This window comes from Leptonychotes weddellii, chromosome 10 (genome assembly GCF_054177405.1).
Source record: "Leptonychotes weddellii isolate Sample4059 chromosome 10, ASM5417740v2, whole genome shotgun sequence".
In the NCBI taxonomy this organism is placed as follows: domain Eukaryota; kingdom Metazoa; phylum Chordata; class Mammalia; order Carnivora; family Phocidae; genus Leptonychotes; species Leptonychotes weddellii.
The window spans coordinates 23510884-23535286 of NC_138378.1; the positions used below are offsets into that span (position 1 = coordinate 23510884).

At 52.2% G+C, this 24403-nt stretch overlaps 1 protein-coding gene and 1 long non-coding RNA gene across 2 annotated transcripts in view; one reads left to right on the forward strand and one right to left on the reverse strand.

Moving 5' to 3' along the window:
- LOC145723816 (uncharacterized) overlaps positions 1-9959 on the reverse strand; it is a 38278-nt gene extending 28319 nt beyond the window's left edge. The window contains exon 1 of the long non-coding RNA XR_014149126.1: positions 9861-9959. This is a non-coding gene — a long non-coding RNA (uncharacterized LOC145723816). The remainder of the gene's footprint in view (positions 1-9860) is intronic.
- Positions 9960-10083: 124 nt separating this feature from the next.
- SRXN1 (sulfiredoxin 1) lies at positions 10084-14858 on the forward strand. The gene is made up of 2 exons (XM_006727537.3): positions 10084-10339; positions 12885-14858. Exons 1-2 carry the CDS (start codon positions 10118-10120, stop codon positions 13086-13088), a joined length of 426 nt encoding a protein of 141 aa, XP_006727600.2. The 5' UTR covers positions 10084-10117; the 3' UTR covers positions 13089-14858.
- The last annotated feature ends 9545 nt before the right edge of the window (positions 14859-24403 follow it).

The window sequence follows — 24403 nt, forward strand, 5'->3', positions numbered from 1 at the left end:
GTGAGGGTATCCTTTGACATCCACAGAGTCCCAGGCATCCTCAGTCCTAAATATTCCTCAAATACTGATGTTGCAAACTCAAAGATTTCAAGAACCAGATTAATAGCATGAATGAAGCAGGTTCCTTTAAGACATTAGGGAATGTTGGAACCTGTGACTAACAGGAAAGATTGTGTCTCACCTTAGAGAATTCAAGTTAACTAAACCTGCCAAACAAATTACAACCGTGAGCCAGATTTGTCTCTTGACAGCCAGTTTACAACCCCTAATTCTTCCCCATTTCATCCCCTGCTGCTTTGGCCGAGTTTGGGGCCAGCCCTATTGGTCACACCTGAGCAAGTACATGCATGCAAAACGGTCAACTTCAGCTGGGCAGGCAAAGTTGTCCCAAAACAGTAAGCTGCCCCTAGAGCCAGTGAACGACTTGTCTTCAAAAGTGTTCAGGAAGATGCTGAACAGCCACTCCATCCTCCTTGCCAGCTACCTTGGTGATCTTTCAAAATACAAATAGGTCCTTGCCTTACTAAAAACCTCACTGGGGACCATCACAACATGCCACTTAACTCCACCCCCCAGCATGGACCCACTGAGAGGTGAGGCCCATGTGCTTTGAGGGCTGGATGTCAGGCTGCAGGCTAGAACTCCATCTCCCCTGGGGCCATCTTTTGGGATTCCTCCTTTTGTGAGCAGTACACTCAACTTTTAGACCTTCAACGGGTGCTCATCTGCCTTCCTCTTCACATACCCCTGGACAGGCAGCTCTAATCCGAGCGATGTGCTACATGACTCCAGCAATGAGAGCAGTTTGCCCCCCCCCCCCGCCCCACCAAATCTCCAATGGGGCTTTGAGGAGCCCAGGAACCTGTTGCCTTCCCTCGCCAGCCACACACAGTCCTCTGTGGCTACACATTGCTTCTGATCTGAGGTTGCATCACTTACATCTGCTTCAGATCCAGGGGGCAGAACCCACTCCAGACCCATATTTTATAAACATCTCATACCCTGTATTAAATCCCCTTAAAGCAGAAAGTGCTTAACACAGGGAACTGGCTGCTGACAAAACTGCAGGAAGGACTGAAGGGGAGAGCCCTCAGCTGGGCTCCCTAGAACATCCCCACAGAACTGGCCCACCAGGGGAGCTGCCGCCTCTCCCAAAACCAGCCAGGGGCATCAGGCAGCTCACTGGAACTACTGAGTTCAGGAACACAGCACTATCAGTGGGACCCAGGAATCAGGAGGCCCCTGCCACTGCCTTTCAAACTGTCTCCTGTCTCCCACTGTGCTGGCGGCTCAACACTGGAACATCGGTACAGAAAACTTGGGGCTCCGTGACCACCTTGCCAGCAGCCAGAGACAAGGCACTAAGAAAATGGCGCCTGCCCACTTCCACCATCCACACTCCACAGAAGTGCATCCAACTGGCCAAGCCCAATTCAGTGTCATTATCCTTGCTGCAGGGAAGTCTGAGAAATGGAGTTTTTAACTCTGCAACAAACAATACAGAAGGCACCCTAGAGGGAGGTGGGAATGGCTGCTGGGTACCCACTCTCTACCTCCTGTCCTTCCCTCCTTGATTGGCAGCCATGCAGTCTGGGAACTGAACATCAGCTTAAGGGGTGGTCCTGACTGGGTCGAAGAGTAATCCTGTCCCCCGTGGGCTGATAAATGGGTCTATGACTCAATTCTGGCCAAAGAAGCTTAAGGAGAGGCTCCCTGGAAGCTTTCAGGAAAGTTCGCTTCTCCCTCTCCTTTAAGACAAAGGAAGCCAAGTCTCTCTTCCCCCTGAATGTGAACAGGGAAGCATGTCATCTTGTGACCATGAAGGGAACCAGCCTTCGCCTGAAGCCCACACCCCGGAGAACAAAGCGGAGGGATGGAAAAAGCCCATGTCCCGGATGACATCAGGGAATGCCGAAAAAACCGCCCTAAAGCCCACTCAATATGCTGCCTCTAGACTTCATGGTGTGTGACATGAGTGTCTTTATTTGTTTAAGTCAGCTGGATCGGGCCCGTTACCCGCAGCCCTCGGCACCTCAACTGGCCAGGCCTTCCAGGCTGCTTTTCACAATTCTCTCAAAGACCTCCATGACTCAGCTCTGGTTCTCCTCATACCTGTCTGGCTGCTCCACCTAGCGACTTGGAGGACTCACGTTCCTATACCCAAGTTCCTGCTCCTCCTTGTATGCTTTGTGTTCCACAGGGTTCTCTCCTAGACTCTCCTCCTCTCACTGTACTCTCCTGAAACCCATGGCTTCAATTTCCACCCACAGGCAGATTCGCAGATTTACATTTCCAATTCCAGCCTCCTCTCCAAGCTGCAAATCCGTATCTGCCTGCAGGCCCCCTCCACTCCGGTACCCCAACAGCACAGACTAGCCAAGTCTGAGGCTGCCTTGTGCTTCTCCAGGGTTCCCCCACCTCCTTGAACGGCACCAGCACCCATCCAGTCTTGCAGCCAACAAAACCCAGAAGTCATCTCTCCCACCTCTGTCTCCCCATCCTAGCATCTAGTCGGACACCAGCTTCCGGTGATTGTTCCTCTCCATGATCTCAGTGCGCCCCCCCCTAGTCCATAGCTACCATCATCTCTTCCCAGGACCGGCCTTCTCACTGGTCTCTCTGGATCCATTCTGCCTCCCCCACCTCCCTTCCTCTCTTCACAGCAGCCACAGTGTTCTTTTCAAAAATGCAGGATCTTCTCTGATCATGTCACTACCACCCACCACCCCCACTTCCCTGCTTAAAGCACTTCAGTGACCTCCTCTGTGGGGAGAGAGGGAGTGGAACGTGCTTAGGATGACTTTTAAAGCCTTCTCTGGCGTGGCTCTTTCCATCATTCCAGCTGAATCTTCAACTGTGTGACCAGCTGCCTCTTTTCAGCACTTTTGCTCTCTCCTGCCACAGGGCCTTTGCATAAACTACTCTCTCCACCAGTAATGTACTCCATCTGCATTGCTATCACTACCACCCTTACTAGTTAATGCCTTTTCCATCCTTCATCCCCCAGCTGTGTCGTCACTTCCTCAGAGGCCACGTGCTGTTCATTTACAGCACCTACCATCAGGGTACACTTTTCCATTAATCCATGTGATCATTTGGTCATTATCTGTCTCCTCCACTAGACTATAAACTTCATGAGACTGAGAATGAAGTGTCTTTTTGCTCATCACTAAATCCTCTAGGTCTAGCACAATGCCTAGCCAATAGCAGATGAATGATAATTATTTTTTAATGAACTACATACATTTAAGTCATAATCAATAATGGTAGCTTATGCTTTAAAAAAAAAAAAAAGTCTCTGTCCCTCATGGCCATAGCTGATTGGTTCAAATGTGAGCATCTGACTAGAATTTGGAAATTTCCTCTCTCCGTCTCTCTGAGTCATAAGACCAGCTAGCTACTTATCATTATGCCTTCTCTCTTTCCTTAGTAAGAGCACTCCAATTTTAGCTGAGCACACTGCCACACGGAATGGAGACTACATATCCCAGCTGCCCTTGTGGCCAGGGTGGCCATGGGACCAAATTCTGACCAAACACATGCCAGGGAAAGTGTTACATGGGACTTCTGAGAGAGCCCCCTAAAAAGGAAGGGGTCATGTCCTTTTGCCTTTCCACTTCTCTACCACTTCAGCATCAATCTTATCCAGAAGGTGACTTTGAGAATAAAAGCCTGACTCTTTTCTTTTTCTTTTCCGTGAAAGGTTATGCTTTAGTGTGTTTTAAACTTCTCTTGTCAGGCTTCTCTTGCTAAAAGCCAAACATAATCCCTGCTGACAGCCACGTTCCTGTCATACAGAGGTAATCCCTGTGCCAAGTGAGAGACAAAGTCTCTGAACCCACTTTTCCCTGAGGCCCAGCTTCACCCCAGCGTCATGGGAGCCAAATGTCCCCATTTTCATTAAGCTAATTCACTTTGGCTTTCCTCACTTGCAAACAAGAATCTTGGCTAATACACTGAGACGAGTCTGGAAGCACAAGCACGGAGAGACCTTCAAGATCTATTATTAATTCAAAATGTAATCAAACGGCTCATATTTATTGAGCACTTACAGTGTGTTGCGCACTGTTCTAAGGACTTTACCTACATCATCTCTTTTCATTCTTCCAACAACCCTACAAATTAGATGCCATCATTATGGCCATTTTGCAGGTTAGGAAACTGAGGCACAGACAGGTGACTGGCCCTAAGTCACACATCTAGCAAGAGATGTGTCATTTTAACCCAGGCAAGGGGCAGAACTATTGGGGATGACCTATGAAATTGCCCCTTTGCCCTAGTTTTGCCCCCTCGCCCCCCACCCCTGGTAGCAGAGCCAGGGACTTGAGTGCAGGTGGTTCCTCTGGGAGGTGATTCCAGGAACCAGGAGTGGGAGGCAAGAAGAATAAGACAGAAGGGGGTGTTAGTGAGCCCACTGCTGCAACAACACGGCTGGGTACTGCTGGTCTCTAAAAAGGGTCTGGAAAGTTCCAAATGGTTTGGAACACCTCTCACAATTGTCCACCTGTGACAGTGGAAGACTGGCTTTTACTCACTAGCTCTTATCCCCATCAGTGAATACCCTAACATCTCTGGGATGTGCTTGTGAATAAGGAAAGCTCCCACAGAGCTGGAAAATGTGGACAACACAGGGCCCTTGGGCTGGGAAGCTGGCAGGGCTTGCACAGAACCTCCCACCACAACTTCTGTTGAGATCAAAGGTGGGTCAAGAAGACCGGACACTGACACCCAGACTTTTACTCCCCCCTCTCCTCATCAACAACCCTCACATCTGTCCAGACATCCACCCGCCACTGAGCCCCTCTGGGTGGCTCAAAGAAGGCTGACCTCAGGGGTGTGGCTGGCTGGTCTCCTCTGGGCCAATCCCAGTCATCCCAGTGGGTGACAGGCTCCAGCACTCATGCTTAAACAGCTCACACAGGGCCTGTCCCTGGAGAACATTCTTAACCCTGACTCAAGCTAACTCAATCAGACTGGAGGGAAAAGCTTTAATTCCATCATCCCTGGGGCAAGGGGTAGGGGGTCCCTCTCTCTTCTGGATGTGAACTGCTATGGACTGAGCCTGTGTCCCCCTAAAATTCATATGTGGAAGGCTAATCCTCAGTGTGGTGGCATGCAGAGGTGGGGCTTGTGGGAGGCAGGGCCCTCATGAATGTGATAAGCGAGCGTCCCTACAGGCAGAGAGCCCAGAGAGCTCCCTCGCCCTTCCACCACAGGACAGCAGCAAGAAGACAGCAGTCTGTGAACCAGGAAGAGGTTCATCACTCCTTGATCCCGGACTTCCAGCCCCCAGGACTGTGGGAAACAAATGTTTATTGTGTAAGCCACCCCAGGCTATGGTATTTTGGTATAACGACCTGAGCTAAGACATAAGCGAGGAAAGAGGTTGCCCTGGTTGGCGCCGGCAGCCATCCTGTGACGACGAGAAGCAGTTGTGGTGTGTAACTGTCTCAAGACCCCACGGAGATGGGGGTTCTTCAGCAGGCACTGAAGCTGCAGAAGACAAAGGCAAACTTTCTGCCTAAAATAAGAACAGGAAACTCAAGGGTTGGTAGAAGTGACAGAAAATGGAGAGGAAAACAGAAAGAGAGAATGGGACCAAGCAACATGGCAGGATCCTGGATGTAGAAATGGGCAAGAGCACTTCAGGGGTGGGGGAATCTAAAATTTAATGTTCCTTTTATGGCACCTTTATGGGAAGAGGAAATCCTTCCCTCTCCCCAAACACTTAGAAAATTCCTCTGTAGACCCAAATGCCTGCTGAATGAGATTCTTTGTCAAAAATGAAAGAGAAGGGGAGGAGTAGAGAGCCCAGGAGCAAGATGGGGGGAGCAGGTAGTCAGAGACTTTGGCGGCAGACAACAAACGTGGACTCTGGCTGGTTTGGACAGAAAAGGAATTTATTGATGTCCTGCCCCTAACTCCCTTGGACCACCTCTGAGGTCATACTCTAAGCAGGCAGCTTCATCCTCTGTCCTCAGACGCTTGCTTAGTTTGAGTACAGAGCAGTCAACAATGGCAGAAATGTAACATCCTCAGGCCACCCTCAACCAGTGAGGGGCAGGAGTCAGTGAATAAATACCCAGCCCCCTGTCCCTCAGGGGGACAATTCTGATGCATAATGCTTCTTCAGAGAGTCCCTAGCAGGAGTGAGCCCCACTTGCCCACCAAGTTAACGTGCTCATCAGCGTACCCTTTATTGGCATTTCTCCTTTCCCCGGTACTTCCTGGCATCGCCTCCTACAGTAGATGTGTGTTCCAAAGATGGCCATAACACCTCCACCCACAAGCTCTTTTAGAACCTTGCTATTCCTTCCATCAAGAGACAGAGTCTCTGTCCCCTTCCCTTGAGCCGGGGTGGGGGGGGTGGGGGGGGTGGGGAGGTGGGGGGAGGAAAATTCTTGTGACAGCTCCCGCAAATAGAACACTGCAGAAATGATGCTATATGACTTCCAAGACTAGATTGGAAAAGGCCATGAAGTTTCTGCCAGGTTCTCTTACGACACTCACTCTTAGAAGCCAGCCGCCATGCCATGAGGAAGCCCAGGCCACATGGAGAGGCCACATGTAGGTGTCCTGGCTGACAGGCAGTACCATCCAACAGATGCATAATGGAAGTCACCTCCAGATGATTCCAGCCCCAGCCATCAAGTCACTCCCCGCTGTTGAGTCACCTGGATGATGGCCCAGACATTGTGGAGAAGAGACAAGCAGTCCCCGCTGCGTCCTGTCTGAATTCTTGACCCACAGATGTCACTACATTTTGGAGTGGTTTGTTTTGCAGCGGTAATAACTAGAATACTTCCCAAATAAACTACCTGCACACAGTCCCTGTCTCAGCATCTACTTTTGGGAGAATCCAAACAAAAACACAAGGATATTGTGTAGATGCCAGAACCTCTCCAACTTCCAGTTCCAGGCTTCCATTGGCTCCAGTGGAAGGTCCTTCATCCTACTTCCAACGAGAGGCTTTTCTCCGTCTTATTGGTTTAAGGACAGATGGGCCAATATAATGGAATTGCCGATTGGGCAGGTCTGGTCAGGGTCCATCCAGGTGGGGTCCATCTACCCCACCATGGCATCTGTCCCCCAACACAATTCTGATTGTGGGGAAAGAAGGTTCCCCATAGGAAAACTAGGTTACAGCTACCAGGCCTTGCTAGTTCTTTTTTTTTTTTTTTTTAAGATTTATTTATTTATTTGAGAAAGAGCACAAATATACATGGGGGGAGGGGCAGAGGGACAGAGAGAGTGAATCCCAGGCAGACTCCCCGCTGAGCACAGAGCCTGATGAGGGGCTGGATCTCATGATCCTGAGATCATGACCTGAGCCGAAATCAAGAGTCAGACGCTTAACTCACTGAGCCACCAGGCGCCCCCAGACCTTGCTAGTTCTGTTCAGCAGTCAGGGGCCATGAACTTCAGGGTCAGTGGACCCTCCTGAACCCAGAGGTTAGTGCCAATTAAGCTAAGCCAATCGTGGTAATTCCACTCCCCTTGCCAAGGATTGGTTTGGGCACAGACATGCGATATAATTCTTGCCAATGAGATAAGAGGAAAAGGCTCGTGGGCAAGGAGTGGAGGAGTAAGGAATGGTGAGTAAAGCTTTCTTCACTCTTAAAAAGAAGCACAAAGGGATGTCCTAAGTTCTGCCTTTGAAAGTTGTTGTATAGTGATGTGATGCTTGGAGCTACAGCAGCCATCTTGGGACTGCAAGGGGGCAAGCTCGAGGATTAAAAACCAGAATACAGGGGATGAAAAACTAAGAACCTACTGCCTACAATGGCAAAATGGGGCATTACACAAAGCATGGAGCACTTCAGCGAACCCTCACAATTCACACCCATAACAACTTTGAGTGACGCGCAGTACTGCTCATCAGAAAGGGTAATGAGTTCAGGTACAGAAAGGGTCAGTAACTAGTCCATGCAGCAAGCTCCCCTCCCCACAGTGGGTACCATCTCTGGTTTTCTCCAGTTAAGACGGTGATATGCATTCCCCATGCAGATGCCAACCAGGGTGAAGAGGAGGACAACCAAACCAGATAAGCCTGTATTTACCAGATAGGCCTGTTTTCAGCCAGGTCTGAGACTGTCCAACCTCCTCGCTTTTGCTAGAGCTGTGCTTCTGGCTGGAATATCCTTCATGTCTACCTTCCATTCAACACCATGCATGTGCCACGTACCTTTCTAAACACTTCATGCATTACTCTCACTCTCCCTGGCAATCCAGAGAAGAAACTGAGGCAAGAGAAGGCGAGTTAGCCCCCCCAAAACACACACACGCACACCCTCAAGTCACACGATTTAGTACGTGGTGGAGCCAGGATTCAAATCCATACCATTCAAGTGACTCCTAAGCCTACACCTGCTTCTTCCCTCTCCCTCCCCAGGACCAAGCCACAAGTTCCAGTTTGAATGCCTCTCCCCCAGGGAGCCTTTCCTGATGCTCTCAGTCAAACAGGGCCTCTCCTTCAGCACTCTGGGTGTTCATGATAAAACCAGTCACGTTCCTTGGTTACTGCTGTGGAAGCACTGATTTACCCCCCACTCTGCCCTCCATCAGCCATTATCTCCAAATGTTCCCAAAATCTCCCCATAACCATTTTAACAGAAGAGAATGCTGAGGCTCAGAGAGGTTAAGCAACTTGCCTGAGACCACACAGCTAGGCAGTGGCCCAGTGGGATCCAAACCCAGGCAAATATGTGCCAAAGTCCTAATGTTGCCATGGATGCTGATAAACAGCTGGAATTTAAACCAGGAGCCTCTGGGGTGCCTGGGTGGCTCAGTGGTTAAGTGTCTGCCTTTGGCTCAGGTCATGATCCCAGGGTCCTGGGATCGAGCCCCACATGGGGCTCCCTGCTCCGCGGGAAGCCTGCTTCTCGGCTTCTCCCTGTTCCACTCCCCTTGCTGTGTTCCTGCTCTTGCTATCTCTCTCTCTCTGTCAAATAAATAAAATCTTTAAAAAATAAATAAATAAGTAAACCAGGAGCCTCTGCCTACCTCCCCCTGGCCCCAGAGGATGCTGGGTGCTGAACCTGGGCCTCAGAGGACAGAGGACTTTGAATGGGAGAGAGCGGGGCTTGCACTCAGCATGTCTGGACCCAAGTCATCACCACCGCCACCACCCACCCCACCCCACCCCACCCCCTCCTCAGCCTCAGTGTCCACATCTGTAAGCAGGTGTTGGTGGCTAAGTGGTCCTGGGCTATAAGGCTCAGATGACTTTCATTTTCAGCTGCCCTACCTTGGACAAGCAGTTCAATAATTCTACGTCTTAGTGGTGCTGTGAGGATGCGATGAGAGAGTTAGTGGGCATGCTTAGGGCAGTGCCCACACATTGTCAGCAGCATTCCAGAAGGCTCCTTGTGACAGTTACTTTGGCTGAACAGAGGCAGCCAGCAGTGAGGTACAGAATGTACTCTGGAGTGAGACAGCCTGAATTTGAACCCTGCCTGGCTCAGCCACTTACTAGCTCCGTGACCTTGGGCGAATCACTTAAAGCTCGCTGTGCCTCAGTCTTCTCATCTGTAAAAAGGGAATAATAATCACACCTATCTTGCGGGGTTGTTTGGAGACTGAAATAAGTTAATACCCATGCAAAGTGTTCCGAACAGCGCCTGACAGCACCAGATTCGTAGTTTTACTCTTGTCGGTATTGGTATCGCTTCCTCGCCATTCCGGCTACTGCTCCGACGGCCGGGGCCGCCGAGCACCGCGGGTTTTGCCGACTCATCCTCGCCCGGCAGGTCCGGCCGCCCCCCTCGTCCCCGCCCCCGCCCCCGCCCCCGCCGCGGGCCTGAGTCACCCGGGCCTCCGCGTCAGCCGCGCCCCTCCCGCCCCGCGACCTGCAGACTCACCCTGAGTCAGCCCGCCCGGGCGCTTCCACTCCGGGACGCGGCGCGGCGGAGGGGAGGCTGCGGGGCGCCCCCCAGCGGACAGCCCGAGTCCCGCGCGGTCTGCAGCGCGCAGCCCGCGGGGAGCGCGGGGCCGGACCACTTCCGGGCGGGGGGGACACGCGCTCGCCCCGGCGGCCGCCCCCGCCGCCTGCGCAGAGTGGTACGGCCCGGCCGGGGTTAAAGCTCGCGGGAGGCGCGGCTGCGGTGGCGGCGGAGCGATGGGGCTGCGCGCGGGAGGAGCGCTGGGCAGGGCCGGGGCCGGGGCCGGGGTCGGCCGGGGGGCGCCTGGGGGACCCGGGCCGAGCGGCGGCGCGCAGGGCGGCAGCATCCACTCGGGCTGCATCGCCGCGGTGCACAACGTGCCGCTGAGCGTGCTCATCCGGCCACTGCCGTCCGTGCTGGACCCGGCCAAGGTGCAGAGCCTCGTGGACACGATCCGGGTGAGGCCCGGGGAGGCGGGCCGGAGGGAGGGCTCCGCACAAGGGAGGTCACACTGGACTCGAGACGGGACTGGTTCCAGGCGCTCCGACGGAGCCCAGCATTTGCTGTGTGACCTTGAGCAAGGGGCTGGGCCTCTCTGGGCCTCCGTTTCCTCGCTTGAGCAAGCAGGAGATTGGAGGAGATAATTAAAAAAACGATCGCGAACTCTATTTATAAAGCACTTGCTTTATAAATAGCACTTGCAGTGCCCAGGAGCTGTTTCAAGTGCCAACGCTGTGAGGTAGATGCTACTACTGTCCCTCTTTTACAGACGGGGAAACTGAGGCACCGGAGGATTTTTTTTTTTTTTTTTTTAAGTAACTTGTCCAAGGTCAGGCACTTTGAAAGTGGCACAGACTGGCTCCAGTGCCCAGCAGCTTGGCCACCACACTCTGGAGTTAAGCCATGCTGTCATTTCTGGCTGTCACAGTCAGTGGCTGTGGGACTGGACATGTCATGTCTGCTGGGAGGCCCTTGCTGGAACTGGATCTGGGAGAGGACAGGGGTCAGCCCCATCACTGAGGGAGGGTGTTGAAGAACGGGGAAGTGATCCTGGCAGGAACTTTATGGGGGTGTCAGGTTGGGCCTGCGTGGCATCCTGTCACCTTTCCCCATCAGACCCTTGGAAGGTGGTCCTGGGAGACTCCAAGGCCCCACCGGACCCCTCTACAGCTCCCCAGATCACCACAGGGCCTGCCCCCTCTCTTGGCTCAGGCCTCTGCCCCCTCCCTGCCCTTGCTAACACTGCCCTGGCCTCTCAAGATTTCCCCCCCTTAACCCGAGGTATTTTCCCATAAACCACTTCTGTCCCCCTGGCTTATGTATTTGTTTGTGTTCTATTGTCTGTCTTCTCAGGTCAACTGTACAAAAGCGGGGACTTTGGTCATATCCTGGCAGTTTCCTCAACACTAACTAGCATGGTGCCCAGCTGTTTGTGGAGGATCTAGCCATGTATGCACTCTCTCACCCCCGGGCCTTTGCACAGGCTCTTTTACCCCTGCCAGGAACCCTTCCATCTCTTCTTTACTGTTTCTAACTCCTTCTTGGTCTTACTGTCCCAGTGTCCGTGTCTTCCCTGATGCCCCCCTACTGGGTTAGTGGCCTCTTATGGGCCCCCAGACACCTGCATGCTCACCAGCATAGCTCCAATCCCCCTGGGTTTTAATGGCCTGTTTAGACATCTGTCTTCCATGCTAGAACCATATGCTCGGGGAGGGCAAGAACCAAGCCTGTCTTTACTTACCATATGTGTTCATTTCCTATGGCAACTGTAACAAATTGCCAGGAGTAGTGGCTTAGAACAATACAAATGTTTTATTTCCTAGTTCTGTAGTTCAGAAGTCCAAAATGGGTCTCAGTGGGCTACAATCAAGGTGTCAGCAGGGCGGCATTCCTTCTGGAGGCTCTTGGGGAGAATCCTTTTCCTTGCCTTTCCCAGCTTCTAGAGGCCACCCACAATCTTTGGCTCATGGCTTCTTTACCCCCATCTTCAAAGCCAGTGACATCAGACCTCCTCTTTGGCCTTTTCCACTTTCAAGGACGCCAGTGATTACATTTAACCCATCTGGATAACCCAGAATAATCTCTCCATCTCAGGATCCTTAACTGCATTCCATCTGCAGAGTCCCCTTGGCCTACACAGGCTCCAGGGATTAGGATGGGGACGTTTTGGGGGGCCGTGACCCCGCCCACCCACCGTCGTGCCCCCGGCGCCCAGCACAAGGCCTGCCGAGCACTGGCTCCTCGTTCATGCCCCACTGCCGGCCAGGCTGTGCTCCACACCCCCCAGGCGTCAGCTCTGTGACTCTTCACCCGCAGCCCCATAGAGCATCCACACCCATTTTACAGATGAGGAACGGTGCTCAGAGTGCTGAGGCCATTTGCTCTGGGTCCCCTAGCAGCTCAGTGGAGGAGCTGAAATTCGGATGCAGGATTTTTTGGGTTCCAGAGCCCCCGCCTGTCACTGCTGGGCCTTACCGCTTACTAATAATTTCTGGAATAAATGGATAAATGAACCCATCAAATAAGCATAATAAAAGAGAACCCATGGGCCAGTTGGCAGGAGGCCTTCTAGGCAGCTCACGCCTAATGTGGTCTCCCCAGTGTGCTCCATCCCCACCAGACTGGAGTCCCGTGAAGGCAGGGGCTATGCCTGGCCCAGTCTGGCTGTCCTTTATTCCCGGAGCCTAGAACAGGGCCAAACAGATAGTGTGTATGTGGTATAATAATAAACTCATAAATGTTTAACACCTGGTCTGTAGGGGGGGAAAGCCCTGATTTGTAGCATCTGCTCGTTTCCCTGATGTAAATCACTGTGGCTGATTTTCAAGCTACCGAGTTGATGACAACCAGCTCACAAAATTCCTGAATATTTAACAGTTGTCTCTCACAAGCCAGCATGAGCCAGTGAGTACCCTGTTGGAGCTCAGCGCAGGTTAACAGGGTCCACACCACAAACCGCCAAGCCTTGTGCCGTGCTCACTGACACTGTGTCCTCTTCTCTAGGAGGATCCAGGCAGCGTGCCCCCTATTGACGTCCTCTGGATCAAAGGGGCCCAGGGTGGTGACTACTTCTACTCCTTCGGGGGCTGCCACCGCTATGCAGCCTACCAGCAGCTGCAGCGAGAGACCATCCCTGCCAAGCTTGTCCGGTCCACCCTCTCGGACCTCAGGGTGTACCTGGGTGCTTCAACACCAGACTTACAATAGCAGCCTCCTCGGCGCCTCCCAGCACTCCCAAGAGCCCGGAAGACACACCCGGCCTCCAGGGCGCCAGGCCATGCAGGAAGCGATCAGGGGCTCGGGGGCACGTTCTCTGTGCCTAGGGGGGGCGGTCTGACTCTGAGCACCTGTTCCACTAGCTGCAAGACCTTGGACTCATTCCTGAACAGTGTGGGAGCCCCAGATCCCACCGCTGCGGAAACGGGGACATGTCTTTGCTCTCGAGGTGTTCTTGAGAGAATGAAATGGAAAAGGAGATGGGTTTGGAGAGCGACCTGTTCCTGGCTCCAGATTCCCAAGCACAAGGCTCCTTCTACGTTTTTGTCTGTGAATCTGCCATTATGTGGAATACGTGCAGCTGCAAGTAAAGGTTACAGTGGCTTAAACAAAGAGAAGTCTGTCCACATAGCGTGAATTCTGGAGACGGGTGATGTTGGTTCAGCACCCCAGTGAAGATAGGGCTCACATCTCTGATTCCTTTTGGCCTTTCCCTCGTTGCTTGTTACTTCATGGTCAAAGATGGCTGCCGGACCTCCAGAAATCGTGGCTGTGTTCAAGGAAGAAAGGTGTGGGGGAGGAAGAAGGGCCAAGCCAGCTGTCGACTCCTGTCATGAAGTCAGACCTTTTTCAGAGGCCTGTTTCCTGTTCTAGCCCCCTGCTTATTTCTACTTAGGTCTCCTTGGCCCAAACCAGCTACTGTTGCCACCCCTGGCTGCAAAGAAAGCTAAGATGGCAGGGAACAGATTTGTCATAATTAGTAGACCCTTCATATTCCATCTCGTGGAACTGGCACACCGCTTCCTGAAATAAAATTGGAATCCCATTACCAAGAGAGAAATAAGGAATTGTGTATTAGTTAGTCTTGTGTAACAGACCATCTCCAAAATTGACAGCTGAATGCACGTCATTCATTTGCCTACAGTTCTGCGGGTTTGCAATTTGGGCTGGACACATTGGGACAGTTCTACTGCGCTCACCCAGCGTCACTCCCAAGGCTGCACGCAGTCAGCTATTACCTCGAATAGGGCTGGATGGTCTAAGATGGCCCTACTCACTTGTCTGGCATTTGGCAGGCCGATGGCTGGGTGACTTTGTCCTCGTCCATGCTGCGGTCTCTCCAGCAGTTTCGCTCAGGCTTACTGACATGGCTTCAGAGTATCATGAGAGTGAAAATAGAAGCTGCAAGGCAGGTGGATCTCTCCCAGGGCTGGGCCTGCTCTACTAGGGGCATCTGCCATGGTCTGCACTGGTGGGGTGGGGGTAGGCCATATGGGACATTCCAAAGGGGCTTCTGAAGACAAGAGTCCTGGGTGAAGGGAAGAGGGACAGGAAGGGTGCAGAGTGAAGCAGGTTTTGCTCTCACTGTTCTGCTAAGGGATCTCGGTCCCTGGATGTTTTCAAGCCTCAGTTTTCCCAGCTCAGTAACCAAGACAACAGCTTTCCCACCCATTCTCTGTCCCAGGGAAAGATGACTGAGGTGACCAATTTAAATGTAAAATGAATATAGTCCTAAATGCAGTGTAATATCCTAGAACCAAAAAAGGACATTGGTGGAAAAACTGGAGATCTGAATAAGGTGTGGATTTTACTTAATAATAATATACCAGTCTCAGTCTCTTAGTTTTGACAAATGTACATGTAAAATGTAAGGTGATGGTGGTGTAGGCTGGGTGCAGAATTTGGGGGAACTCTTTACTCTCTTTGCAGCTTTTCTGTAAGTCAAAAATCATTCCCAAATAAAAGCTCATTTAATAAAAATGAGAGGATGTACTTGCTTTGGACTGCCAGTTTAGGTTCTCAACAGGTTTGCTACAACACAGATTGCTGGGCCCCAGCCCGAGTCTCTGACTTAGCAGGTCTGGAGTGGGGCCTGCGGATTTGCTTTTCTACTGAGTTCCCAGTGCGGATGCTGCTGCTGTCCAGGGACCACAAGCTGAGACCACTGATCCAGACTTAGGCAATGATTTTCAAATATGGTGACACCCCCTCCACCCACATTGGGCTGAGTCCCAGGAGCCCGTTATGGGATTAGCTTGTGCACCCACCCATTCATCGTAGGGCATTGGATGAGAGCCTCCCTGGAGGTTTTTTCCAAGCTGTCAAATGGACTGTCCACCCCTGAGATTTGTACCAAGGGTCAGGAAGCTGAGGGCAGGTTTTGTAAACTGCTGTCGTGAGGTGCCACTGGTTCATGAGAGTAATCACCTCCTCCTGACCCACTGGTCTAGGATACCAGAATGGTTGCCCCTTCCTGAAAAAGCTTTTCCTTCTTGCAGGTAAGACCCAAGCAGGCAGCACTAGGGGCCCTGTGTCTAGACACTGGGAGGGCGGTGCAGAATACATTTGAAGTGGGAGGGATTGGTCATTCTTTTTTTTTTTTTAATTATTATTTTTTTAATTTAAATTCCATTAGCCAACATAGAGTACATCGTTAGTTAGTTTCAGATGCAGAGTTCAGTGATTCATCAGTTGCACACAACACCCAGTGCTCATCACATCGAGTGCCCTTGTTAATGCCCATCACCCAGTTACCCCATCCTCCCACCCACCGCCCCTCTAGCAACCCTGTTTGTTTTCTAGAGTTCAGAGTCTCTCGTGGTTTGTCTCCCTCTTTGATTTCTTCCCACAGAAGAGGAAAAGGGTTTTGAAATTGGCTGGTTGCTCTCCGTGGAAGCTGAGAGCTGCATTTTTCTCTTTGCGCCAGCAGGTGGCGCTGCTTCCTGGCCTGCCAGAGCAGGGCGGGGCCTCTAGCCTGCAGGGCAAGTTCTGTGGAGGGAGGGGCCTGACTGCGAGGGAGATGGATCAGGTGCCCAGAGGAGCCAGGGGCTTCAGGCTTGCGGAGACCTGGCTGGGAGTTTCAGGTTCTATTTACCCTGTCCACTCCTGCTCTATGGTCATACACACATCATGGCCTCTCTAGTCTACACTGGGGGGTACTGAGCCAGATGGTCTCAAGCTCAGCAAAGGTGGTACCTCCTGCAAGAAGCTTCCCGATACTTCAGGCTGAGCCACATGCCTCACACAGTCTGTGTGTCCCCTCCCCAGACAAAACCACTGCCCCCCAGGAACTTGGGTCCAGTGAAAGTGTGTAGGGACCCCTTAGGCCCCTCGCTGCCCTGGAACCCACCCCCAGTCACCACGGAAGATTTAAAATGGTTTTTAATTTCACAAGTTAGATGTGCGTAATTCACTTTTTAAACATAAAGATATTAAAATGCTAAATAATTTAAAATAGGAGAGGCAAGCTGAAACCCACTGTGAGTCCTAGTCCTGGTGGTCCCTTTGCCCTCCCCACTTTTGGGACAGTTGCCTTCATGACTTTGGCATATACCCTTCCAGACCTTGTTCTAACTTTGTAGTAATGTAGTGTGTAAAGTATAAGTAAAGCATGCTTTTCTTTTTTACCTTATTTTGCAGATTGCATTTCTCCCCCCAGCACTGTGCCATTCACCCCATTACTAGCCATTATTTGCCATTCACCCCATTAATCATCTTTGCTCTTCTCCCAGAGTCTCCCTTGTTCTGGTCACTTCCTCAAAGGGGCCTCCCCTGACCATTCTGTCTAAAATGATCTCCCTCCCCTATCATTCTGTCACCTTGCTCGGCTTTATTTTCTTTGTGGCATTTATCACACTCTCTGAAATTATCTTCTGTGTCTGTTTCTGTCTGTCTCACTGGCTAGAAAACATTCTCCAGGCAAGACCTGATCTGTCTTATCACTGTAGGCCCACCGCTCAAAACACAGTAAGTGTTCAATAAATATTAGTTGGATGAATAAGTTCCATGTAGGTCTAGCTCATTCTTTTAATTACTATGTGGCATTCCAAGGTCTGAATACCACCATTTCCTAGTCATTCTCCTGTTAATGGACAGTTGAGCTTTCCCGTTTTGCTGTTCTGAACAACCTTTGATGTCACTCTCCGTGCTCTCTCAACTGTATCCCTGGGGGAGGGACTGCCTGGCTGATCCATAGCTCAGTTTCTGACTTCTAAGGTACGAGCATATTGCTCTGCAGGGTGGCTGTTCCAAGTGCCTTTTCCTCCAGCAGAGTTTGGAGGGGCTGCTTTCCTTCCCTGCACTCCAGCCAGCGCTTCTTAACCTTTTTGGGGGTCATGAACATGGTTGAGAATCCAAAGAAAGCCACAAGCCCTTTCTCCAGAACACACACACACAAATATGTTGAGCCATTTCTGGGGCTCCTTGGACTTGATGGCCTCATCCCCCAGGGGACCCTGTATCGAATGTTTAGAAGCCTAATTATCTGATTGTATGGATGGGAACACTGAGGCACACACAGATGGGGGTGTGAATGAATGAATAAATGGGATGTAGTTTTGTGGGGCTCGAGGAAAGTGTTCAGGCCTGATCTGCCTCCAGTCAGAAAAACACTGGGGGGAAGGGGGGATGGACTCTAAGGGTCTAGGCAGCTCCACCTGTCAGCTCCGGGCAAAGGCAGGCTCAGTCTGGCATCCAGGGTCAAAGTGGGGAAGCAGGCAGAGGCCCTGACTCCCCTGGGCCAGAAGAGGCTGCAAGGCCTTCATCCCTGCCTCCGGTACACATACGTGTTTACAGCCCCATTTGCTTCCCTGCCGGCTCTGCCCGAGCGGGCCGGATCTGACTCGGGCATTCCCACGGAGCAGGAAGGTAGGGAGAGCTCATCACGGAAAGACCATCATCAGAATCATGGCTTCCACACTTGACACGCTAGTCCCGGCAGGTGGGCAGGGCAGACATTATCTTCCCTGTGGGACGGATGGGTAAACTGAGGCCGAGGCCGCCCCCAGAGCCGTTAACCGCCCGCCCGCACACACGGACCCCCGCCTGCCATCCGCCCGGCCCTCCCTCGCGGCCCCTTCCCCGGGCCTGACCCCCGGCGCTGCCTGACGGATGACCTCAGCTGCCGCCAATCCATTGGTTCCAGCTCCCGGGGGGGCGCGCAGAACAAAGCGCGCTTTGTGGAGGGGCCGTCCCCTCGCCCGGCGCGTCCGCCGCCGGGACACCCTCCGGAACTCCGAGCGACGCCCCCCGGCCGACAGCCGTGTAATGTCTTCCAGGCCGAGCGGCTCCTTCCAGAGCCCGAGGTCCGCGCTCGCCTGCCCCCCCCCCGGGGGGCTCCCCGGGGCCTCCCAGGGGCCCCACTTGCCCCCCCCCCACGGCGGCGGGGTTGGGGGCGCCCCCAGCGGGAGGTCGTGCTGGCCTCCAACCTGTCCTTACGGAGGGAGCCGGGGGGGGGGGGGGGGGGGGGGGGGGGGCGGGCCGCAGGAGGACTCGCCGCCCGTGGTCCTGGCTGCAGGGCAGGTGCCACCACCTGGTAGTCTTCTGCTCTAACCCCTGGAGCGACCGTATGGGGTGGAAAAGGCTATTAATGGTGGTGGTGTCCTTGCTGCAATTACCATTATTGTCATTGTTTCGCGGTGGTGAGAGGGAGTCGCTTTAGATTCCCACAGACCTGGGTTTGAACCTTGACTTTGCCACCTACTGGCTGTGGATAGGTTCACCTCTCAGGACAACAGCAGTAGCCACAAGCATTTCTTGAGCACCTACTGTGTGCCAGACACCACTAAGTGCTTAAAGGCTTTATTTAATTCATTTAATCCTCTAAGGACCTTAGGAGGGAGGAGGTATTATCTTCCTTTTACAGAGGAGGGAACTGTGGCCCCTGGAGACATTCACTACCCTGAGCCTCAGTTTTCTTGTCTGTACAATAGACCCTCAAGGGCCATCTATTCTCATCACTTACCTCCTTCCAGATGAGGACATAGGGGCTGGGAGCAGGGTGACCAGGGACATCCAGCATGTTCTGCCCCTAAGACCCTCTGTCTTTTGAGGATTTTCCATGGGAGGTACATCTGCCCACAGGCTTGTAGGGGAGGGAGCAGTAGGAGGAGGGTCTGCTACTGCTGGAAACCTTTCCCAAGAGGCAAGTTTCACTGTCCTGTCCCGCCCTTGAGGGGTTAGGGGGGTGATGGCAGAAAGAGAAAGAAACCATGCCCGGAGAGGGAACCAAGTGGCCACAGAGAGAGCTAGGCAGGGCTGGGGCTCACTGCGCCCCAACCCCCTTCACACACCTCCTTGGACTTGCACCCTCAAATTAGTGTTGGACACATGCACCAGCCACTGTTCCAGGCGCTGGGGTCATCAGAGAACAAAACAGATAAAAATCCCTGTCCTCTTGAGGTCCATTCAAGGGAGATGGGCAAGAAACACACACGAGACATGTATAAAGTGTAAAATGCAGTATCTAGCAGTGATACGTGCTATGAGAGAAGAGCAGGGGAAGGAGAAAGAATGAGATGGAAAATATTGACTCTGGTAAGGTGGCTGGCCTCTCTGAGGTGGGGGCATTGACTTGAACAGAGAGGAAAGAAGCCCTGCAGACGTCAGAGGGAAGCAGGTTCCAAGCAGAAGGAACAGCACATGCAAAGGCCCTGAGGTGGGAACCTGCTTGGAGTGTCCAAGAAATAGCAAGAAGGTCACTGTGGCGGGAGGCAGCCTGGCTAGAACAAAGGCTGGGGCTGGACAGGTGAGGAGGTGGGAGAGACGGGCACCGTCGGCTTGGGAAGAGTGTCATAGGTGGTGAAGACTTTGGTTTTTCCCTCCAAGTGATCTGGTAGCCATTTGAGGCTTTGAGCAGAGGGGAGACCTGGGCTGGCTCTGGCAGCTGAGCTGAGCAGAGATGAGAAGGGTTTGGAGGGGGAATCTGCTGCTGTCACCAGGGCTCAGGTGGTGGTTAGTGGACTGGACCAGGGTGCAGAGAAGGGGTCAGAATCCAGATGTAATAGGAAGATGGAGTCCCAGAATTTTCCAGTGGATGGAACTGGATCTGAGGGATGAGAGAGGAAGGACTTCGGTAACCCCTAAATTTGGGGGTCCACCGGCTGTTTCCAGAACCTTCGCTGCAGACCAGAATGTGGGCAGAGTCCCCAGGGTGAATTCCCCTCTTCTGCTGGTGCCCTGGTGGACTTGGCCAAGCACAGAACACACAGTAGGTCCTCTGGTTCCCCAAGAACACAGTGAGGAGGTGAGGAGGTGAGGCTAGAAAAACATCTGTCAAAACCCATCAAGAGCCTCCTTCACAATATGGGCCGCTTGGGACAGGCGGGCTTCATCCCACCTTCAGGAACCATTGTTTTTGAATCATTAAATCTATTTGCTTTTGTTTTACTTTTAAAAAAAAATTTTTTTTTAAAGGAAACTTGAGACAGCCAGACTCAATGGAAAATCAGTAGCATGTGACATAAAGAAACGTGGCTGTCAGTATGAACAATGTAAACACAACACCCTTACCAACTTCTCCAGATCTAGCTGAGGCTGCTCTCTCTTTGTAGCAAGCGTCTGAAAGGCCCATCCCCACCAACCCAGGGCTCTCTTCCTGCAGGAGTCAGAAGTGAAAGAGAATGAGAGGGGCACCTGGGTGGCTCAGTCGTTGAGCGTCTGCCTTCGGCTCAGGTCATGATCTCAGGGTCCTGGGATCGAGCCCTGCATCGGGCTCCCTGCTCAGCCGGGAGCCTGCTTCTCCCTCTCCCACTACCCCCTGCTTATGTTCCCTCTCTCGCTGTGTCTCTCTATGTCAAATAAATAAAATCTTAAAAAAATAAAATAAATAAAAAATAAATAAAAACAATTCCAGACTCCTCACCATCAATGTCCTGAATGACCTGCCCATGTTCAGTTCATCCCACTCCAGCCAGGATGACTGCCTTTGTTCCCAATGGCTTTCTGACCTCAGGGCCTTTGCAATTGCTCTTGCTGCAGCCTGGAATGCCCTTCCTCTGGTTCTTCTGGCTCCTTCACATCCTTCAGGACTCAGCTCAAATGTCAACTCCTTAGAGAGGCTTTCCCTGTTTCCTCTTCCTCCCATACTCTCCCCAATATACTCACCCTGTTTTTTCCTTTGCAGCTTGCAATTATTTTGTTTATTTGCCTGTGTACTTGTTCTTTTTCCTGCTGCCCTACTATGATGTAAGCCCTGTGCAAGCAGAATCTGGTGGGCACAGTAGCTCGGCATCTGAGACAAAGAACTCAGAGTAGAGCAGGCTGGTGGCATTTGCCTGTCCCCAGATAGGGGAGTAGATGTGTCTGTGGAGTGCAAAGGGCAGGGACTACCAGGAAAATGAACTTAATATGAGAAAAGGTCTTTCTCACAGTCCTAGTGTTCAGGCAATAGAAAGGACAATGTCATAAAGTAGTGAGTGTCCCATCACAGGAGCTATGCAAGTTGAGATAGGACAGCCCCTGATCATGACTGCCTGATATATGGGGACTGTGTAGAATGGACTCATTGCCAAACATGGGATAGATAATCATTCACTTGCTCATTTACTCATTCATTCATTCACTCATTCATTCTGTCTCCTATCTATCCATTTATTCATTGACTCCATGTTTCCCCAGCTTTACTGTGTGTTAAACAATCTTCATGACTTTGGCCACACCCACAGAGCATCTGCACTTAGTATCCTAAGTACATATATCTTATGTACATAATATCTCCAGTCAGCCTGGGGAAGTTATATGTGTTCTTAAATCAGCTTTATTGAGGTATAATGTACATACAATAAAATGCATTCATTTAAAGCATACAGTGCAGTGCATCTTGACAAATATACACACACCCATGTAGCCACCACCTCAAAACAGACACGGAACATTTCCACCACCACTATGAGTGCCATAGGCCCCCAATGCAACCCTGGCCCCAGACCATCGCTTTATCAGAAAGTGTCCAACACTTCAGAATTTCTCCAGGACCAGTTAAGCACCACCCCTCCCAGCAATATCCAAACAAAAATGAAAAATCAGAATCCCTTCCCACAAATGAAAAGTAACTGAGCAAAATGAATAAAATGCAAACGAAACAATATTCTCAAATTCTAGCTGGTACCCTTGCCTGCAGAAGCTCCTGACCCCAGACTAGCTTTCTCCAGATTATAAAAAGAAAGAGACAGCGAGACAGAGAGATCCACAGGTGTTAGAAAGGGGTTCTTGGCATCCGTGGAGATGCTCCCTGGCCTCTGGGAAGGCCTGGCAGATGCTGAAGAAAGAATGACTTTCTCGGGCGTCTGGGTGGCTCAGTTGGTTGAGCGGCTGCTTTCGGCTCAGGTCATGGTCCTGGGGTCCCGGGATCGAGTCCCGCATCGGGCTCCCTGCTCAGCAGGGGGTCTGCTTCTCCCTCTGCCCTCTTCCCTCTTGTGCTCGCTCTCATTCTCTCTCTCAAAAAAAAAAAAAAAAAAAAAGAATGACTTTCTCACCACGGATCTGTTATTTAAGACCCATATCATCTTCTGTCCACCCCCACCCTTACCACAATGATGCAGCTTCCACATTTGGGACACACGGTAACTCCTTGTCTCCTCTTTCATCCACCCACTCATTCATGTATTCATCTAACAAGTGCTGAGTAGCTACTGTGGGCCAGCTGCTATAGCCACAGAGAAAAGCTATGTTCTGGGCACCATGTCAGCCTTGAAGGTGGCATAGTGCCTAGCACATAGCAGATGCTGAGCAGATCTGTTGAATGGGTTGCTGTGAGATGAAAGACACAAATACCCATATTCTTTCTGATACTCTAGGCTGTTGCTCTAACAAAATCTGCATGGAGCAATCAAGGAGGACTTCCTTGGGGAGGTGGCCTTTGACCCCAAATTTGACCACCTCCTCCCACTCATTCTCCTTCCACTCATTTGACAGGTGCAGAAATGGGGACACAGAGGTAAAATGACTTGCTCAAGGCCACACAGGAAAAGAGAGGGGGGAAATGATAGATGGACAGAATCTAGGACTCAGGACCCCAGCCTACCATTTCCTCCAAGTGCTGTGCCAGGTCCCAGACCAGCAGACAGGACAGCAGGCCTGGGGAGGGGGCTTCTAGGCCCTGAGTCTGGAATCCATTTGCTCCAGCCCAGTAATGTTTTCCCAGGGAGAAGTGGGAGGCCCTGGCCCTGCCCCTCTCTGTACCCCCCACCCCACCATCTGCTCCCTGTTTATTTATTTATACTTAAGTCTCACCTCCCAACCCTGCCGGGGGCTCCAAACATACCCGGCATCCCTGCAGAGAGGGGAATGAGGGGGAGAAAGGCACTGTCAGCCCCCATGGCCTGGGGAAGCCCAGGTCTGAAAGCTTCCCAGCCCTACTGCCCCTACTAGAATCAGTCAGGATGACCGGGTTCAAATCCCAGCTAGCGGGGCTTCCTAGTTGTATCACTGCTCTGTGCTTCCATCTCCTCATCTGTAAAATGGGGTTAATAAGAGTAGTCACGTGGGGTCGGTAGTGAGGATTCAGTAACGTGCTGTGGACCCGGTCTGGCACAGACATACGCAACAAGAGTCTGTGTTGTATTGTGTGACCTTGAGTAACAAACTATCCCTCTGGCCTATTCCCTTGTCTCTGCAACGGGCAGTTAGCCATTCCCTCTAAGGAGCTCCAATGCCATGTCCCAGGATATGTGAAGGCTACAGACCCTGTCCCCTCCCCAGAACCTGCACCCCTGGTGTTTGGATAATTGATGCCAGCCCCCTGCCTCCAGTCCATATTGCCCTCCAATAATCTCCTCATTTGCAGGGAAGGCAAACCGACACCTTCCCTAGCCCAGCATGAGGCCGGGGCAGCCCTTCCAGCAATCTACCTCGGCTCCCTGAATGGCACCCTCTGGAAGGCTAGTGCACCGCAGGGTGCTGACACGCTGGCCATGGCTGTGAGTTCCAGGAAACTGCGCCCAGCAGCTCCTTAGAGACCATCAGCTCAGGGTCTGTCTGCCAGAAAGGAGCTGCTGCCGGGGCTGCTCCCCGGAGCTCTGTTCTGGATGACCCTGCACGAAAACAGCCTCCTCCTCCTCCCTGAGCTACCATGGACTGTGTGCATTCATCCCTCTCTCTGTGCCCCATCCTGCTATCTGAGCCTTTATCACCCCCACCCAGGCCCATTCCCCTCGCTGAGTCTGCAGCCCTCCATCTGAGCCCCACCCTCCCTCTGCTCGGCCAACTCCCTCTCTGTGCCCCCAGCCTCCCTCTGAGACACTGTCACCCTCACCAAGTCCCTGTCTATTTCCCTGAACCTTGTTCCTCTCTCTGTCACATCTCCTCTGAATGTCCTCTTCCCTCACTGAGCCCTCCTCCTCTACCCTCCCTCCCCTCTCTCCGAGCCCCCATGTGCCCATAGCCCCCCACCCCCTTGCACACCACACAATGCTTGGGAACCCCCCCCCCTTGAGATGCACATGCCATCTAAAAGCTGTTCGGGGGTCACAGGGCATCTAGGCCGACTCCCCACTCTGGGGACCACACTGTCCTGAAGAAGCCACAGG

Coding starts and splice junctions, on each gene's coding strand:
- SRXN1 (XM_006727537.3), top strand. CDS start 10,118: ATGGGGCTGCGCGCGGGAGGAGCGCTGGGCAGGGCCGGGGCCGGGGCC. Junction 10,340..12,884: donor GCCTCGTGGACACGATCCGG/GTGAGGCCCGGG, acceptor CCTCTTCTCTAG/GAGGATCCAGGCAGCGTGCC.